This window comes from Astyanax mexicanus, chromosome 12 (assembly GCF_023375975.1).
Source record: "Astyanax mexicanus isolate ESR-SI-001 chromosome 12, AstMex3_surface, whole genome shotgun sequence".
In the NCBI taxonomy this organism is placed as follows: Eukaryota; Metazoa; Chordata; class Actinopteri; order Characiformes; family Acestrorhamphidae; genus Astyanax; species Astyanax mexicanus.
This window is the reverse complement of record NC_064419.1, coordinates 17,956,688-17,977,805: the sequence shown is the minus strand read 5'-3', so window position 1 is coordinate 17,977,805 and position 21,118 is coordinate 17,956,688. Positions and strand designations below refer to the sequence as shown.

Sequence of the window (21,118 nt, the reverse complement as noted above, 5' to 3'; positions counted from 1 at the left end):
TAGGACCCTCTTAAAAGGCTCTGTTTGTCTGAAAGCATCAATGAACACAACCCTCTCAGTTACTATGAAACTATAAACATGAGTCGCTGAAGAATTATCCGAAGAAGTATCAAAACCGAAGCTGCTTCTGTAACAGGAAAGAACTACACACTAATGCTGGTAGGCCATATAATATTATTATCTACACTGGTCAATACTGATATTGCATGGATGTGCAGGCAGGAGATTGAAATGGAGGCAGATAACAAAAAACAATGACGTTTATCTCACGCTTCTGACTACTTACTATCAACTGTTGCCATAGACACAAATAAAGCGAGCGTAACAGACTAAACAGAAGAAAAGATTACGTTTTATAGCTGTTTAATATGGGAATATTCCCCTTTTTAAATTAGTGTTTTTTTTCTTTCCCTCCCTTAATCACTTAGTAAGAATACACCATATTGTATAGATTTTTTAAATAGTTAATATTATCATTTTTGAAAAGATTTAAAAGATAGAACTGTATTCTGTCTGGAAAACAGTCAATTTTATATTAGTTTTGTTATTTATTGTGTATTGTGCTTTAGGGGTATGTTATGTATAATTGTTTATGTACAGTTTATATAAATGCACTAAATATTTTGAATTTTAGTTTTGTTTTACACTTTTTTCACATTACATTGTTTTTATATTACATACGTTTTTGTTACACATATATTTCTTTACACAAAATCATAGACTTGGTACTAGTTACTGTTTACAAAACAGACAAAAGTACAGAAGTGTACAGATTTAGCCTCTACTGAATTGTTAAATCTGCTATATTTACACTAAATAACTAAATATTTTTCCACGTTGACTTCATGTTGCAGCTTGGATAGGACAGAATCATATGACTACACATACACACATGCAGTATAATGTGGAAGAACAGGGACAAAGAGCAAAAAAAAAAACAAAAAAACACCACAACTAAAATAAAATAAATAAATTTCAATTAATAATATGTTTAATTTAAAATTAACTTTACTGCAAATGCTATGTGCCAAGTACATTAGATTAGAAAGTAAAATCTTTAAATTAAACATGAATTTTAAGAATGTAGGTATTTGGTGATGTGCCCCACAACAACTTTTGCTTTAATGACAATTAAACCGATAAAAATGATCATAATAAAATCTGATGTTTTTAATCAGTTTTAACAAGGTCAAGCGATATATCTTTAATTTGATTTGTTATTTCATTTGTTCATTTGCACAGACAAACGGATAGAAAGACATACAATAGCATTTAAATGTTTTGGAAAAAACAAAAAACTATGCACAGTATTATGCAGGCTCTTATCTGGGGTGCTGTTTGTTAACTTGGAGTTTCTGAGGCTGGTAACTCGGATGAACTTTTCCTGTGTAACAAATGTAACTCTTGCTCTTCTTTTATATTTGATATTTTTTGTGACTGAATTGAGAATACTTTTAAACTTCTTAATTTTTTTCTTAAAGTAATCTTTTTTTCTGTAATTAGTTGAGTAGTCCATGCCATAATATGAATTAGAAGATTACTCAGATATCCACTGTATACCACCAACTCTACCTCTTTACAACACAACTGATGCTCTCAAACACATTAAAAGGCAAGTAATTAACTCTTGATTAGTTTATCACAGCTGTTAATTGATAGCCGTGATTCCAGGCGACTCTACCTCATAAAACTGACTGAGAAAATGCAGCCGAGATGTGCAAAGCTGTCATCTAAGCAAGAGATGCTATTTTGAATAATCTAAAATATAAAACATATTCTGGTTAATTTAACACTTTTTTCTTTACTAAATAATTCCATATATTTGTATTTATAGTATTAATTTAGTATTAATCTACAATGCAGAACATTTTAAAATAATTAAAAAAACTGTATATGCATGAATGCTACATTGGCCAATGATATAATTAAAATGTAGCAGCATAATAATAGAGTTACACCCTTTTACAGAGTGAATTCAATTATCTGAATTAATAAACTTGTATTTTTTCATTATTTGTTTTGTTATTAAGAATATTGAAACATTTAAATTAGAATTGAAAAAATAAAACCATAACATCAATTAAACTAAATGACGGCGACGCTCTAGCTTATTTACATTAACAGGTTCTCCATGCTAATAAAAACAACCTGTAATGTTAAAGTCAGGTCATGTTAAAAGATTGTACAATAACTCAATAACTATTAGTGTGAGATAGATGGATAGGTAAATGATTAACATAGAGATTAGACAAGCAACAGATTACTTATTTACTAACTTTACTACATAACCAACACCAAGTTTTATCTATAAATGGATCAGAGCCAACAGTTGAGGTCTGTCAGTAGAATCAATGGCTAGTTAAATGCAAAATAGTAAAAATGTAAGGGCCTGCTGATTTAAGGGCATGCTCACATTATGCATCATCATTTCCTGACATGCAGAGAAAATTATAGATTATTAGTGGGGTGGAATATACTGTATATAGTGATAAATTATTTAGTTTTTATTTGTGATACATTATAGATATGCAAAATCAAATATCAATATTTTTATTGACACATAGACTACCTAATACTTGCCCCCCACCCCCATTTTGAATAAAAGACTAAAGTTAATGCTTCATTACTTCACATGGTGGCGCTAATCAAACGAATAGGGTAAAAACTTGCGGTAAGGAATATTGGTTGTGAAAATCTATTAAATTAACACCAGTAAATCCATAATTCCTGGTAAATGCCTATTTAGGAGTATTTTATTCCATTTAGTAACACAAATGCTGTGAAATATTGAATTTATAATTGTTTTGTGATATAAAATATTGTAGAATCACAGTATTATGATGTTGTTGTGGGCAGTGTATTGTGTTTGATAATATCGTACCATGAGATGCCCTGTGATTCGCAGGTATTTTTTAAAGAAACAGTCTGTAAATTTTGTGGATTTGGGGATTTAGGGATTTAGAGACCCCTCTGGTGAGGATGTGTAATTGCATAGAGCATGTGAAAGTCAAAATGTAGAAAGCACTTATATAAAAAAAAAAAAAAGAATGTTGTTTTTAGAATGAATATATTAGACACTGCAGGGATGGTCATGCCAGGAAAATGAAACCTGGAAAACACTCTAAACTTAACACTTATTATTTAAATGAACAATTCCTAAAATCTTAGGGACTGCTGCTTTAAGTACTGTCAATATCACTTCGCAATACGAAAAGTATATATTATCACAACAGCAACACTTTATTAATCTATCAATCACACTAATTATAACAATTAAATATTATTGTCATGTTGCCCACCCCCCACCCTTCATGAGAATCTCTGTGTCCACAGAATTCCACGATATTTATTTTATTTTATTTTTTTATATTTTGTTGATATCGCGTATGATATGATCTGGCACACCCCTACTCAAAACAGTCAATCAGTCAGGACATGTCTGTGTGTGAAATCAGCTTTATTTGTTTTGTGCTGAAGCTGCAAGGCTTATACAGCCAACACATGATGAAAACGTAAAGTCTACAATTAGCATTGTGCAACCAGAAAGCTTACCTCACACCCTCACCACTAACCACACTAGGTCACTGTTAAATCATTGAAAACCTGCTTATGTGGTTTCTTACACTGAAAGACATGAATTATTGAAATGAACAAAAGTATGTCATGAACAACATGCAAAGAAATACCATATATTTTAAGTATTATATTTAATGTTTGATTTACTGATTCTTAACTGAAAATATAAATAAATAAATTGTCTAATAAAAAAAGTGTCATTTAGGACGGTCACAATAATTAGGATATCAACTTATTGTACAATATATGGTTGTAACCTCAAAAATATTCACACATTATGTGCAAAACAAAGTATGTTTCTGCTTTGTTTACAATTAGTGGTTTTGTATAATTGAATTTATGTAGGTTTTTTCAATATTTTTACACTCCAATTTCTAATAATTCTTAACTTTTAGGTTCTGTAAAATAGTGATAAAATAATCATGCTACTGGTTTACCAAAATACAGTTTCGACTAAATGACTATATATTTATTAGGGATGCACAGACATTTATTTTGCAAATAAATTAAAACCAAACAAGTTAAACATTTAGCCAAATACCCAATTCTGGGTATCCAATTCATGATAAAAAAAAAAAAAAAAAAAAAGCATAATTATCCAGTTTTTTTTCTTTTTTTTTTTTTTATTCAGCCAAACACTATATTCATTCAAAAATATTCTGAGCATCCATATTATCTAATTATTTAAAGGCTGTGTGTTTACTAGGAATAGCGTTGGCGATAAGTTACAATTCAGTATATATTGCCATACCATAAGAAAGACAATATACTGCTATATAACTCGTAGTATAAATACAGCCCATCATATTTATAAAATCAGAGTAAAAGAAGGTTAAATTTTTATGCACTCAGAAAAGGGGGATCCAATAACTGAGTACTACACTGTTATCTAGTGGTCAGGGTTTAAACACAGCACTATTTGAACCACTGTCTGTCCCTAATCTTTACATGGAGCTAAAAAGTCATAATATACACTGTTTTTAAAAATTAATAAAGTATTTTAAAACTAAATGTCAGGATACAATACAATTAATATTAATAATTTTATATTTTCTTAAACCCCTATTATTTAAGCAGGATTCTTAGGCCATATCTATACAAAAAAGAAGCTTTCAAAGAGCACACACACACACTTACAGGATACATAAAATACTAATAAAAGATTATATTATCAAACTAATACAACAGAAGTAACAGTATGACGTGGTGCAGACATCAGATTTGTAACAGACAAATAAGATCACTTTGAGTAAAAACCCCAGTGTGTGCTGGCTGACTGTGTGTTTATATTGTGATATAGAGCGATTGCCCTACCCTTCTTTCCAAAAGTGAAAGCCAAACACAAGAAAATGTATCACTCGTCAAACACAAAGTCTACTTTACCAAGCCCACACCCTGTCAACAACCGGGTGAGCTCATCAATATGAACAGCAAATGCTGTACTGTACTGTTGTAAAGAAAGTACAATAGAGGAGTGTTTTTGATCGGCCTCTTAGGAAATCCTTATTGCATCATTATTTATTAATTTTCATTCATGCAATTACTTAACTCCACTATTACACTATTAATTATGCAATATAAGTACTATTTTTGCATTTGAAGCATTTTAGGTTTACAGGTTTGGTTGGTCTACTTTTTGTCATAAGTAAAATCATAGTTAAAAACATACTCTATATCTAAACACTTATTGATCCAAGTAGACATAAGAATAAACACATTAATAACTTACTGTACAATATATGGATTACAACTGACTGACCTTAATAATTTTTCTGCACTTTTGTGCAGCTTCAGCAACATCATGCAATATCATGGTGGTCATACAATGAGCATTGTATTAATAGAATTACCTCTATAAACACTAAGAGGACTAGTAAAAAAAAAATTGAGGAAAAAAAAAAGTTTATGAGCAAAACAAAATACAAAATATGTACGGAACGGGGTGTGTTGCATACCATGTCGTAGATAGTATCACCAAAAATTCCGACATAATTAAAAAACTATATATAACTCCATACTGTGATATTGCAATATTAATTAAAACAGTCTTTTTTAATCTGTTTTGCTATCTAATGTATTTGTATATTTTAAAATGTTTTTTGTTTGTTTTTTTGCAGTTTATAGGCATGCAGTAAATATGCTGCACTTTAGTTCTTGGTAGATGGTTGTTGTTACACGTTACATAATTTTTTGTTTCTACTGAATGCATGAAGCTTATTTTTATAGTATACATGTAAAAAAAAAAAATATTCTGTTGCAGTAGTGTATTCTTGATTTTTTTTGTCATATTGCCAAGAACCACTGTATCGCAAAAATACCCTGAGATAGTGATATTATTTTAAGACCATATTGCCCAGCCCTAGTAAAGAATAAGACTTTAAATGCATTTTTGCTACTAGAGGCCTAAATAAGTGAAAAAAATGATGGGAAACATCAACTTTAATGCATATTTATATACAGAGAGACCACATGTTGAGAACAGAGCTGAAGACGGTCTAACACACAGCAAGATCTTGTTTTCTTTTTTTTTTTTTAGAGAACAGAGAGCAGGAGGAGGGTTCCTAGCGAGGGGTGTGTTGAAAGGCAGCCGTTTGTTTCAGATTACAGGTGGACTGGGCGTGGAACAGGTACAGCAGCTCCAGGAGGAACCTGCTTATAAAAGGTAGAACTGGTTGTACCTGTGGATCTAAAGTTCCTGATTGCGCAGGCTCGAGCAGCAGAGACACGCTGAACACACTGCTGTAGACACGCTGACAGTGTGAATGGAGCTTCAAGCTCAGTATCTAGAGCAACAACGAGAAAACAACTGAAGAGGTAGAGGTACAGTCTGCTACGCTTTACACTGCATGAGTATTTGCTTAAGTCTGTGATTTATTTACCATACACAATAATATTATTTTGTAAATGTAAAAAAGAAATTCATATCATAATAATAATGGAATCCTGTTTAAAAGCAGTCTATTTGTTTTTGTTTTGATGTTTTACACTGAAGCTACTGAGTTATACTTTGTTCATATACTTTGACAATATGTTTGCAGCGTATATGTATGAAATATTCTGCACTTTAGCACTGGGGCAGATTTTGGTTTGTTATACTCCATAATTTTACGCAAATCAGAATTATGTTTTTGCTGTTAACAAAACAGACAAACATTTACAGATTTTGTTGTTTCTACTAAATGTTTAAAACCTATACTATATAAAACCTCAAAAAATTTGTTGCAGTAGTACATTCTTAAAATTAATAAAATATTTAGCCAACAATATAGTCATTGCAAACATACCCTAAAATATTGTAATAATATTTTGTAGGTCATAGTACCCACCCCTAATCCTCACAACAACAAAAAAATAATAATAAACAAAAAATGCAAAATACAATGTCACAAAGACAAAAATAAAAATGACTGAGGTCACATCCATATACTGTAATTATAACTTGATAATTATTGTGACGATATCAGAGTACTGATAACAGCTGATAGCGGTTGCAATTTAAAACAAATATGCTCTAAATTTGGTGCACTTTAATACTAAGAGTATGACATATGTATTTTTAAAGTTATCAAATGTGGGCCGTTACATGGTTTGCAACTTACCACACAAAACTGAGTAAAAAATTTCAGAATTTAAAACTTTGTAACAAAAGTGTGAAACATTACTATAATTTGGAAATCCAAGCAAAAAGCAAAATATCAGGAGATATAAACATACAAAAATAATTTGTCAACAATAAAGAGATTCTAGCAATAGATGAACAGGGGAGATGAACAGTAGGTCCACCAGCAATATATTTCTTCTGGTTGTAACATTACTATATGTATTTCTTTACTGTTTGAGGGAGTGCAGTTAATCAAATGTTAATTATTATGACACATTTAATCAATCTTTCAGTTCAGTTATTAAGTACTTTAAGAGATCAGCCAAAAGAGTGATGAATCAAACACTATATACACACACGAGACGCCACTTTGAAGAGTTGAATAAATAAACAGAAAAATACCATTCTATTAGCAGCAAGTAAAAAATAAATATTGACAAGAAAATTGGTGCAAACAAAACCATCAAAAATAATTTGACTTGCATTAATTCGAAAGGGGATTATGAGGACCTGATTCAGGACAAAGTGTTTCCTCCACATTGAATAACAATGTCTTGTTACAATGGAACCTGAGAAAGGGTGCGGTACATATTTGCCAAAAAAGAAAAACAAAAATGTTGCTTAAAATATCCTTGCTATAATGGTGGTGACTAGACTGGATAAGAACATCCGTCAGGTCTAAAGAACGATTTAACCAGTCAAAAACCTTAAACATTCAAACAGTTCTAAGGGTTACAATGGATCTAGCAAAAACACGTTATTTTTTAAATTAAAGAATAACAGTCGCATTATCTGGCCTAACAACTGTCATTTTTTCCCCTCAGTGCAATTAGTTTGGGCAGATGTGAACACAGTAATCGCTCTTATCAAAACAACCACACCTAGATTATAGTTAGGAAACTTTCCCACAAGCAAGAAGTTAAGCCAAGATTTTTTTTTTATTTATAACTACAACAGCTATTAATAGAGATCATATCTGCAGCTACTTCATGCTAAACTGTATAGAAATATACACTAGTCCAGAACACAGGAACTTCTTTCTGTATTTACAGACACTGCTTTCTGTATTTGCTCTGACCAATAGGAGAATAGAACGTTCACACCTAATTCGTTGAGGCGCATTTTTGTGCACTGACATTTTCCCCGGTGTGCAAACAAACCAAACCAACAGAAAAGACCCAACAAACTCATTAACTGATCCAGACAACAGCAAACATTCTATAGGTGTGAACATCCCCTAAGAGGAATACAAGGTATCAGCTTGCAAGGGCTCATTTCTTATAGACAGATGGAGAGCATTGTATTTAAGCATTGTAGAAAAATAAAGTCCAGTCATGACACCAAAGAGAGCAAATTCTAAAATGATGTCCGGTCAAAACTAAACAAATAAATAAATTACTTTAAATATACCCTGCATACACCAGTTACTAAATTTACATATATTTCTTGTTCCTAACATTACAGTCAGAAACACTAGAATAATACAAGGTATAGCAAGGTCTTTTAAATGCTTATTAAACATGCAGTTTACCCAGATAGAAAAGGTATGTTTAAGCAACGTTAATTTCTTAATCTCTAATGTATTAAAACAATGTGGCTCTCCGATATCCGGAATTTATTTATTTGTGCACATACATTTTATGCTGATTAAACATTGATTAAAATGTTATGGTTGTATGTGTATTGTTCTATTAATTTTTACTTACATTAAATATGTATAGCTTGTTTGATAGCTTGTTTGTATTCTATTGTTAGATTTTGTATTCTTCTTGTAATGTAGAAAGGGACAATAAAATAAAGCCTTTAAATTAACATGGATTCAATGTTCATATTTTACACAATAACTTATCGTTGTGAATGAAAATTAAGCAAAGGTTGTTTTTCCATTATCGACATTAAATAATGAAATGCAACTAAAAAGTTACATTTAATCAAAGTTTTTTGCTATCAGAGTTAAGCAGAAGCATTACCATTATTTGTAGTTTATGTTCCATATTTAAGGTTTTACATCTTTTAGGTTTTGGGCATTTAGCCTCAAGGAGGTCAGTGAATTTCTGATCTTTGGTTTGAAAGTTTTTCTAACCTTTCTAACCATTTTCTCTCCATGTTTTTGCACGCCAGCGTGGACTAGCGTGAGTAAACGAAGCTGGCGACACCATGCTGCTCCACCACTCCACAGGGAGCATGATAGCAGTGCTGAAGGAGATGGAGGAGAATGGGACCTGCACCCACAACGAGACTCTGCAGTATCTGTTCCTCATGCTCTCCAAAGTGGCTTTGAACACACTAGTCTTGTCCTTCTGGCTGAGGAGCATCACCCGGTCCTTCCTTGGCATCTTCAGCATCTCCATCTATCTAGCTGACCTTGTACTGATTGGCTGCATTTCATGGATCTGGTGGTTCAGAGAGAACCTCGACATCCACAAGTCCATGTGCTTCACTCTGGCACACAGCTCTTCGGTATACTCCATGCTACCTCTGCCGGTTCTTTTGGTGGGAACCTTGGACTATGCTTATGTCCGTCACATGGCGGTTTCCCAGAATTCTCCAAGTAGGACTGCAAGCCACTGTATGGCAGTGGTGTTGGTGTGGACGCTGGCTTGCTTCTATTCACTTTGGTACACAAACTCTGAACTACTGACAATTCAATATAATGAAGAAATTAACGCTCTTGTTTGTCCTGTGCATGGTTCTGCAGTGGTCAGCTACTTCAATTTCAGCTTGTCCATTGTGGCGTCCGCTGTGCTTCTGCTGCACTGCCGAGGCATATCTCACTGGGTTCGCTTGGTTAACAAAGTAAACAGTAGAAAGTCCTGGCCATTTACTCCTAGGAGTGATATAGCCTTTTCCAACATGGCGGAGAAGCTCAAAGAGCGGACAGCTGGGGAACTTTGTACGGATGATGACCAGCAGAGTCGTCCTCCTCTCTTAGTCAGCCTGACTCTCTGTTTCGTGTTCAACTGGACACCCTACCTGATCATGAGTGTAGCCTGCGACCTACTGGGATTCGCAGTGCCAGCATACGCCACCGTTAACCTCCTATGGATGGCCTGCGCCAACAGCTTAATCGCTGGCTTGGCCTTCTGGTACAGCAGTGATGAGCTTGGACCTTTCTGCAAGTTGCCAGATGATATCTGTGCATGGAGCTTCTACTGGCATTTGAGTAAAGAAGACTGTCAGTGGTCAACCAGTAAGAAGCATACCAGACTAAGCATTTGTTCAGAAAGGCTGTTGCACCAAGTGTAGAGATTTAAAAAAGGTAGAAATAACCGTAAAGGTATTAGTTATTGAAGTACATTGCGGTACAATGCAAACACTGCATAGCGCGGTATCTTAAAATAATAATGAATGTATCTCCAAATGAGGACAGTATTTCAAAACGATGACGTGCCTGATGTGCCAAATTTCTCTACTGTGCCTAGACAATGCATGGCCAAAACAGCTCATTTATTCATGCGCATTTTAAAGAGAGACAGAAAGGGGTGCTTTGGGAGCTTACTAATTTTGTAGCTCTCTAAAAAAAACAGGGAATGGATAATACATTGGTATTCCATAGCAGATAACTTTTTTCAGAGAGTTGAATTACCCCTTATCTATGTCTTCCAGGTTTGTCAGACAAATATGAAAATGTTTAAAATAGAAAATTTAAGGTAAAGTGTAGTTTGTAAATGTTTAAAAGTTTAAATGCTGGAAATTGTACTCAATTTCTCTTTACAGGACATTAAATGTTTAAGTACTACAGAAATATATATTTTTAAAGTTGTTCAGCCCCAGTTATAAGCCTTTAAAGGTGTTCTCGGACTTCAGCAACATCAGCTCAACATCCAGTCAGCACTCTACTGTCCAAAATACGGAGCCCCTTTTCTGCTTTTCTGTAAATTACTGTCTATGGAGAAGACTGAATATTACATCAAAGCTCCAATCCAAGGATAATCTTTTGTAAGAAAATGAAGAGTGAATTGGTTTCTTTTTATTTTTGTCTTGGAATTAATAATGGCGATATTTTGGAGTCTCTTGCAGTGGGACATGGCATAATTCTAAGTAAAAGACACTTAATTTGCATACAAAGCTGACAGGCTCAGACACAGACAGTTTGTAGACCAGTTTATCTTCTCTAGGCAGTCTTGTTGTCCACAACCCCTGAGAGCTGATTTGTTTTGTTAGCTGTCAATCAAAAGGACCTTGTGGCCAATTTAATTAACTTCTTCCCATGCCTTAATAAGTCGTGGCCACGCCTTAATTGTCTCCTTCTCCAGCATTAGATTTTCGTTCCACGCTTTTTTTTTTTTAACATGATGTCAACTTAGTGGTTCAGTAAAAAAAAAAATATATATATATATATACATTTTTACATGCTTTATTATAATTTCCTAAATTAATTGGATATCATGGAGAAGAAGTTAGACACTAAGTTTTAGCTCCATTAACCCCCATTGAGCACGCCCCTTTAGAAGCCATTTTCTGACATAACTTAGCCAGGCTCTCCATAAACAACTCTGCCTGACCAAAGTTAAGAAATTTGCTGAAGGCAAAGCCCTTAAAATTTGATGTAGCAGTCTGCAAGACGTTCCTCAAAACAGTTTAAAACACTCCCAAGAGCATTCCCTCAGTGTGTAATATGAGCTTCAGTTAGCTGAAACAGGTCTGTACTTTGTTGTTAGCTAATGTTATCTTGTTAGCTAACGATAGCTTAATAGCTAACTTAAAAAATATAGGATCTCCAAATAAGACAGAAACTGCCACAATATATCTTTCTGCCAGTCCAACACCAGTCACTCAACTTCTCTCTTTCTTAGATATGTTTTTTAAATCATCTCTAATGGTGCCAGTTAGTCAAAAAAATAGACATTCTGAGCAGTACAGATTCTCTGTGTATCTGTGCTTGGGCTAGCTAAGCAAAGGCTAAATTAGCCAGTAACTAATTTCTTTACAAACAAAACATCACAGAATGACTCTTCATCATCTCTTCAACAGGACCACTCTTTTACTTTTACTCTTCATTTACTTTACTTAAAAGTTAGCCATCATGCTAACTAGGTAAGCAAAAATCTTCTGATTTGCTGCGTTATACATTTTTGAATCATCAGAATAATGGTTTAACATTTTTTATATGATTTAAGCCATGTGTACAGTGTTTATATGCAATTGTTTTTAGTTTTAAAAATAAAAAAAATTGTTGGAATGGTAGCCACGTAAACAAAGGACTTATGGAAATCTGCAACCCCGGTAATACCGTATACCATGATAATGTTTTGAGAAGGTATGAAAGTATTGAATGCCACTAGGGTTGCAACGGTATGAGATTTTCACGGTATGATAACCGTCTCAGAAAATACCGCGGTATCACGGTTATCACGGTATCACAGTTTGTTACATATATTATTAAACTGACCCTTAAAGAAATTACAACAAAGTTTTTTTGTTCAATTAACTATTTATTGTAGAAACCTGGAACAATTATAATTTTAATGTCTCCTTAAAAAAAAATAAGCTGTACACCATCAGGTGAAGGAAACCATTTTTTTTCCACTACTCTTAAGGGCATTAAGAGTGTATATAAAAAAAGAATATATAAATATATATAATATATATACACACATACACACACGTTACACACATTACATGTCCTCTAAGAAGTAAAGATCCTGTATTTAAAATATTCAGTACAATTATTTAAGTTTAAATTTTTTAATATCTGATAAACTGAGCCTGGGTCAGTGTCTGATCAACAACTGTTGTAAACGTCCGTTTTACTGCCAAGTTGGTATATAACCAGATACTGCAGAAAAAGGGGATTTATTTCTGACATGATCCTCACAACAGAGATTTCTATTTTAAGGCTTTCACACCGAGTCTGGTTTTAACACATGAAAAACAGGCACGTCAGAATTTGAAAATGAACGCATGTAAATGAATGGCGTCTTTCACATCCAGTCCGGCCAGGACCTTTACACGGACACGTGAATCCGTCGTAGCACGCACTTCACGCCTGTACCCACGTGCCCAAATTTCGGATAACTCAGCGCTTTTGGGTTGTGCACGACTAAAAAGAGGTTTTATTTAGGTTCAGATTAAAATTATAAACTAAACACATACTTTGCGCTGCACAGCGGGGTGGTGTTCTCGGAGATGGGAGAACAGGTTTGACGTATGTCCACCTTTAGCTGTGACTTTACGGCCACATTGATTACAAATCGGATAACCATCCTGCGTTCGGCGGGTATCCGAAATAGTCCCACACTGCTGATTTTAGTTTAGCCTTTTTTTAGGCGGACGGAGATTTGTTTAGTCTGATGCACTTTCTGCCGTTCTCACCGCTGTGTGCCGAGTAGCTGAAGCGGAGCAGAGTTGCGCATGCGCGGGTGAGTTTCTCCGCTGGCTTGCGTTTTACCGGTAATAAGCAAACACACACGGTATGATAACCGTGCATTTTAATACCATGGTATACCGTGAAACCGGTTACCGCTGCAACCCTAAATGCCACTGTAGTGAAAGTAGTGAACCACTGACAGCTAAATAAATAAATAAATAAATAAATAAATAAATATAGATCTGTATGATGCTGCTGTAACTTTAAGGGTACATTTGGAACATGTTTGGACTTTGTAATAAAAAGAAGGAAAAAAATGTATATATTTTCATACTGACAGTGTATCAACCTAAAGAAAAGCCCTAATAAATGTTGATTTGCAGAGTAATTAATAATTTGGAGTAACTAACGGTCATTGTTTTTTTTTTTTTATACTAAACAAATGTAGGTTATTTTACCAATGTAAACAAAAGGAAAGGAAATGGGTTAGGAAAATGTTGGGTTTAATACCTGAAGTAAGATTGTCAATTATCTACAGTATACAATGTATAGCTCCTGGAGTTAATTGCTCTGAGAGGACCATAAATGATACATGTGGTTAAACAAACCATCCTTACCGAGTTTAACAAACATGCATTTTTTTGCTACTGATGTTTTCATATCAGATTATTGAGCTTTATTCTGTTCCATAAGTTACTGGACCTGCCCGTCTATGAGGATGAAGCTTTTAACAGCACTTCAATAAAGCAGACATCCAGAAGAGAAACAACAAACTAAGCCAAACTACATAAAAATGCAAGACCCTGTTTACACCCCTCACTTTATGCATTTATCAGGATTTAGGGCTACACAGAATTGTGGGGAGAAAAATGCAATTGTATTTCTTCTGCACTATATATATATATATATATATATATATATATATATATATATATATATATATATATATATATATATATATATATATATACATACATTGCAATATTAAAGGTCCCATTCCATCGTCTTTTCATTCATTTTCATTCAAAATGTCTAGTTTGTGAGAAGTTTTTTGGGAAAACAGTGCTCAGGTGTTTCTATTTAGCCCTGCTTTAGTTCACTGAATTCGTGATCTCTGATGAAGGACAGGTATTTGGGCTCTTGCTCATGAATATTATATGAATATCATAATATAATGAGTTGATCCGTGTTACAATCGACCCACTGCACAATCTTGTACACTTAGCACTCAGACAACACATACCAAGAAGTGGCGGCCAGGTGAGAAGAGTGTACTCAATCGGAAATGCTTTACAAATAAAGAGGATAAGTGCTCGAAACTGTGCAAAACATCTACAAGGCTTCACCAGAAAATACCAGATTTTTGCAAACAAATGTTATTGCAAATCTTTTATGGGGTTTCGTTTTAAATTTATGAGGTAAACACAATGGGTAAATGTGTCTCAATCAAGTTCCAAGTCACCACTAATGATTCACAAATCACAGTTGTCTGGTGGCCCACCCGTCTGTCTACCAACTGACTCAACCCAACCGGCGAGATGAACTTTGTCATGCTTTACAGCCTGTCAAAATATTTGCATTATCAACGTACTTTGCAATACAGGGGCATAATCTTAAGATTGCCCATATTTTAGCCTTTTTACAATATGTGTTCTTGAGGACATTAAATAATAAAAATATTTCACAGAAAAAAATAAATGTAAATAACTTCTACACTATTATTAATTAAACATTTGCTGCTTTTTAAAAGGGTATAAATGCACTACTATGCTATTAGGTTTTTAATATACAAGTGTAGGAATGACCTAAAAATAAGGATCTAGTGATACAGACTGAATTTTTATCTGATTTATGTTTGTATACATACACACAGTAATTTGCCAATATAGGTGAATGGGATATAATAAATATAATACAATTATATTAATATAATAAAAGCCTACACGTTTTTAAGTGTGCTTTTGATCATCCAACATTCTGACTTCACTACCACTGAATGCAATCAAAGCCTTAATTGTAAAAATAAAAATCGAGTAAAAGGCCGTCTCTGGACAAAAGAGCCAGTTGCTTCAGAAAAAGCAGGATAAACTCTCTTTTGGATTTTGGAAAAAACATTAAATAAGATGGTGTTCCAATACTTTTTAATGCTTTATTTATAAAGCATGTAAGAGTTTGGGGTGTTTTTTGAATACTGGAACTAGTACTGTGTATTTAAAAGTTATATGAACATCAAACAGACACTGACTACAGATGTAAACAGAGACATCCTCATGAACCCATCCCCAAATTTCCTGCTCAACAGGTCTAGCAGAGGGATGAATACTCTGAAATTTCTCTGCCCTGCAGGCCCCCCATTCCACAGTTTCTGTAGTGATTGTAAGCTGAAATAATTTAAACAAGGAAATAACAAGAGATGCAAAAAACGTTGGGTAAACTAATTGATCTGGTCAAAAAAGGAAGAAAAAAAAACTACTTTGTTTTCCATATAACAAATTTAAGTAAGTTAAATATGGGGGTGCAGCATTTCTTCTTTACTTTAGGATTTTTGCAGCAGCAGCGGCACACCCAAACACCACCAAAACCTCCCCCGGGCTGATAAGAGACCTGCTATTTACAATGCAGTGAGCAAACAAACTGCAGGTTCAAGTTCATTATATGCTCTACTCACAAATGAAATTAAACAAAGCATTTCGCACCACCTATGCTTAGTTTAAGTTGAATTCACAGTTGAGGTAAATATGTGATTAGACTCGCACTGGTGAGGCACATTTATGATTAGAACTGCACTGTTGAGGAAAATATATGATAATGTACGATAATTATCATGACAGCTAAAGGAAGAGATGCCTAGAAATGAAGACAGCTGCAGGACAAGGCCTGGCAAAGCATCATAAAGGATAAATACCCAGTGTGTGGTGATGTTCATGGGTTCCAGAGTTCAGGCAGTCATTGCTTGAAAATGTTTCTCAACAAAAGATAAAAAACTTACATTTTATTAATGGTAAAGTTCATAAATTATATTTATATTTTTGTTTAACCCCCTGAATTTAATCTGAAATTCAATTAAGTTTAATTACAGTTCAGATGTTCAAATCCAGTGTGGTGGCATGCAGAAACAAAATTAAGAGCATTTTGTCACTGTTTAAATATTTATGGCCCTAACTGTATATTTGTTAAGAGGTTCAGTGAATGTTGCCCTTTATTGCTGTGTAATTATTTTTAACATTTTTTTTTTTTCAGCCTTCATTTTTAAAATTGTATTGATATATCTATTTATAAAACAGTTTATAATGGAGTGAATGGGTCAACAAACCTATTTAAATGCATTCAGATTAACAACTGAAACTGTCGCAACAGCGCCATCTACAGGTGAAAGATAGTATGTGCTACAGAGAGCAGGCGGACCAGAAAACACTAAGATACGACTAGAATAAGAATTAATGTCATTATAATTTTGGGTACATATCATTCTCATCTGTAAATGGAAAACCTCAGACCTTTTTATTTAGTAATAATAATTTATACATGTATTTATACCTTGACCTAACAAAAAGACTAAAGGTATATTTGTACATGAAAAAATATTTAATTTTGCTCCTTGTATTTTTGTGTACTGTGAGTTTGTTTTCCCTTTTACTGATTCAAACTGTCATTTAAATAAAAATCGAAAATAAAATAAATGTAAATATAATGAAATAATAATAATAATAATAATATAATTAATAATTATAATAAATAAGTTAGCCACTGTCTCTACGATTCTAGTATTAGAACAGGTAAGTCTAGTCTAAATAAAGACCAGTTTATTGACCATATTAAACGATTCACATTGTTTGCGCTGGTGATTCTATGGAACTCCTATAAGGCTACGTTTACATTAAAACTGAACTGAAGTGACTCAAATATAGTGTTTTTATAGCTGTGTGAACGTGCCAATTTCCTTTTTTTAATTAAATTTAAGTCAATTTTATATATGATCCTAAATCGGATACGTATCCGATCCACGGACATGCAATAAGAATGTGAACGGTCCAGCAAAAGATGCTCCACATATGCGCTGCGGACAAACGCATCCATTTCACCTTTATAAAGCTACGAGTCGTCTCTCAAATATGACGTTTTTTGTTGGTGGTGAAGAAGGCGACGTTTACGTTTTTCTCAAATCAATGTACAGATTCATTCACATTACGCACAGATACAGGTCACTTATATTTGTGAATGTGAACCGTCACCGAATCTGAACTGAGCAAGAATCGGATTTGAGCAACGTGGCTTGTAATGTGAACTCTGAATACAGCAGCTAATACTTTTCATTTCAGTTTTTAAAGCCATTCAGATATCTGACCACGTTTTACAGCACCAACTACATCACACACACAGTCTGTCCACACACTGTTCACACAGCTCGAGCAGTAGCAGCAGCAGCGCTGTTCGCGCGCTCAGGGCGGCTGCTGGAGTCACTGACCTGCCCTCCGATCGTCACGTCGAAGAAGACGATGGGGTTGTTGGGGTTTGAGGGCTGAACGTTCATTCTGGAGTAAAACTGCAGGTTAAAAAAACTTCAGAACAGAAACTTCACTCTCCTTCACGCTAACACAGGAACCCGTTTCAAACTGCTCCGCTACGGCAAGCGCGACTGGACATTTCTACGAGGCTCCACGAGGGACAAACCGAAAACCATTTTCGTAACGCCTCAAGACTAGCTGGTATATTTAATATTTTCCCCAATTTAAAGCAGAAATGACCAGTACATGTTTTTATTTTTACTTTAAACGTGGGGGGAGAGATTTTCCTTTTAATAATTAGAAGCCCTTTCCTGCATTCTGGTGTATTTTCTACAAATAGTTTAACTCCTAATTTTACCTACAATTTAACCTAAAAGTGTGTGCACAGAAACATAATTTACCTCATGAAAGATGCTTTAAAGTGTCACTCAGGTGGTTTAACTGTCCCTTTGGACACATTTTGGACATGTTTTGAGCAGGAGTCTAGCAGCTGTGCCCCATGAATCTCTTCCTTTCTCTCTGCTCCTACTCCTAGCCCCTCCCACTACTCAGGCTGTTGTCTGACAAGTAAATGAACCAATTATCTTCCACCAACTAAAAAATGTGGCAACAGAAATTAATGAATTAAAGTGTGAAAGGACTAAAAATTTTATCTAAAACTTTATTTAAATAACAGGGAAAGTCCCCAGAGCTACATAATAGTTCCTGTTACCCATATCAATTTCTAAATAATAATAATAATCTAAAACTGATACCAATCAAATCAATCAAAATTGAATCAGATAAATTTAGTGAGCTGCTCATAGTTTTGTTTTTTATTGTGGGCAGATGACTGTAAATATTGTAAAGTTAAAATCATGATGTAATGTGAATGACATAAGTGTCATAATTTTTTTTTTAACATTTTATTCCAGAAATAATGTCATCTATGGGGCGTACATTTTGTCACCTTGCAACCACACACAAACATATTTTATTAAGATTTTAGGTGATAGATTAACACAAAGTAGCACGTAATTGTGAAGTGGAATGAAAAATGATTCACTCAAAATTTTGTCAAATAAAAATCTGAAAAGTGTGATGTGCAAAAGGATTCAGCCCCCTTTACTCCATGGAACTCAATATACAGATCAGAGATAAAATTGTGAAGACATTTAAAGCAGAGTTAGATTATAAAAACATATCTCCTACTTTGAGCATCCTAAGGACCACTGTTTAATCCATCATCAAAATATGGAATAAAGTATTTTACAACTGCAAACCTACCAAAGACATGGCTGTCCACCCAAATTGACAGATCAAGCAAGGGGAGCACTAGTCAAAGACGCAGCTAAAAGATCCATGGTCACTGTGGAGGAGCTGCAAAAATCCACAGTTCAGGTCCACAGGACAACTTTTAGTTGGGGGCTCTACAAATCTTGCCTTTATGAAAGAGTGGCAAGAAGAAAACCATAGTTGAAAGAAAAACATAAGAAGTTTGCCACAAGCCTAAAAGCAAAGCGCTATGTGTAACAGAAAAGTAACACTGCTCTTTGCCCTGACACCATCCCCACTGTTAAACATGGTGGTGGCATCATCACGATGTGGGGATGCTTCTGTTAGCAGGAACAAGGAAGCTGGTGAGAGTTGATGGGAAGATGGATGGAGCTCAACACAGGGCAATCCTGAAAAAGAAAACCTGTTGGAGGCAAAAGACTTGAGACTGGAAAGAAGATTCACCTTCCAGCAAGACAGTGACCCTAAACATTCAGCCAGAGCTACAGTGAAATGATTTAGATCAATGAATATTAATATGTTAGAATGGCCCAGTCAAAGTCCCGACCTAAATCCTATTGAGCTTCTGTGACGAGATGTTTATTACTGTTCATCGACGCTCTCCATCCAACCTGACTAAGCTTGAGCTAAGTCTCTAGATGCACAAAACTGATAGACATACCTCAAAAGATGTGCAGCTGTAATTGCAGCGAAAGGTTGCTCTACTAAGTGTTAATATAGGGGGGCTGAATACTTTTGCACATCAAACAAGATTATTTGATTAAAATGTAATTTTTTATTGACTTTACAATTATGTGCTACTTTGTGTTGGTCCATCACTTAAAACCAATAAAATAAATGTAGGGTTGTGGTTGTAAGGTGACAAAATGAGAAAATGTTAAAGGGGTATGAATACTTTTGCAAGCCACTTTGTGTCACTTACGGACTTCATAAGTTAAAGTAATAGACAGACTGCTGTAAGATACTGAACAGCTTTTAAAGGGTCTGTGATACATAAGTCACATGAGCTTTTCTGGGTTAATGCATAGGTCCCATAATTTACCATTCAGTTTTTACCGAACGTATTTAATCATTTTATCAATTTAAAAACAATGTTCCCTTTAATGTAATTGGCATTGATTCCATGAGTTTTCTTCATACAAAAACATACAACATATTTTCCTTACCTTCAAATAAAACCTGAGAGGGTTCTAATTTAAGAAAATAAGAAACAACTTACTACACTGCTCAAAAAAATAAAGGGAACACTCAAATAACACATCCTAGATCTGAATTAATGAAATATTCTCATTGAATACTTTGTTCTGTACAAAGTTGAATGTGCTGACAACAAAATCACACAAAAATCATCAATGGAAATAAAATGTATTAACCAATGGAGGCCTGGATTTGGAGCCACACACAAAATTAAAGTGAAAAAACACACTACAGGCTGATCCAACTTTAATGTAATGTCCTTAAAACAAGTCAAAATGAGGCTCAGTATTGTGTGTGGCCTACACGTGCCTGTATGACCTCCCTACAACGCCTGGGCATGCTCCTGATGAGGTGGCGGATGGTCTCCTGAGGGATCTCCTCCCAGACCTGGACTAAAGCATCCGCCAACTTCTGGACAGTCTGTGGTGCAACGTGACGTTGGTGGATGGAGCGAGACATGATGTCCCAGATGTGCTCAATCGGATTCAGGTCTGGGGAACGGGCGGGCCAGTCCATAGCTTCAATGCCTTCATCTTGCAGGAACTGCTGACACACTCCAGCCACATGAGGTCTAGCATTGTCCTGCATTAGGAGGAACCCAGGGCCAACCGCACCAGCATATGGTCTCACAAGGGGTCTGAGGATCTCATCTCG

The 21,118-nt window shown here is 34.6% G+C and overlaps 2 protein-coding genes across 4 annotated transcripts in view; one reads left to right on the top strand and one right to left on the bottom strand.

Annotated features, from left to right (window-relative positions):
- ppih (peptidylprolyl isomerase H (cyclophilin H)) overlaps nt 1-18,504 on the bottom strand; it is a 40,579-nt gene extending 22,075 nt beyond the window's left edge. The window contains exon 1 of one of the 2 annotated variants that reach the window (XM_022670719.2): nt 18,394-18,504. Coding sequence is in view for 1 of the 2 variants with exons in the window: in XM_007247954.4 (XP_007248016.2) it covers nt 17,953-18,018 (66 nt within the window). In the remaining variant the exon portion in view is untranslated. Of the gene's footprint in view, nt 1-17,952; nt 18,136-18,393 lie in introns of those variants that run through there. The other variant, XM_007247954.4, reaches the window with a different exon arrangement.
- On the top strand, nt 57-13,882 carry si:dkeyp-100a1.6 (probable G-protein coupled receptor 160). 2 transcript variants are annotated; one of them, XM_007247953.4, is made up of 3 exons: nt 57-159; nt 6,113-6,396; nt 9,299-13,882. In XM_007247953.4, exon 3 carries the CDS (start codon nt 9,335-9,337, stop codon nt 10,421-10,423), a length of 1,089 nt encoding a protein of 362 aa, XP_007248015.3. In that variant the 5' UTR covers nt 57-159; nt 6,113-6,396; nt 9,299-9,334; the 3' UTR covers nt 10,424-13,882. The 2 variants fall into 2 exon arrangements, with proteins under 2 accessions (XP_007248015.3, XP_015460989.3); XM_015605503.3 differs by having other exon boundaries at nt 58-159; nt 6,113-6,390.
- Nucleotides 18,505-21,118: the final 2,614 nt, after the last annotated feature.

Bases quoted from the DNA above. Each gene is read 5' to 3' on its own strand.
- si:dkeyp-100a1.6 (XM_007247953.4), top strand. From the start codon at position 9,335: ATGCTGCTCCACCACTCCACAGGGAGCATGATAGCAGTGCTGAAGGAG.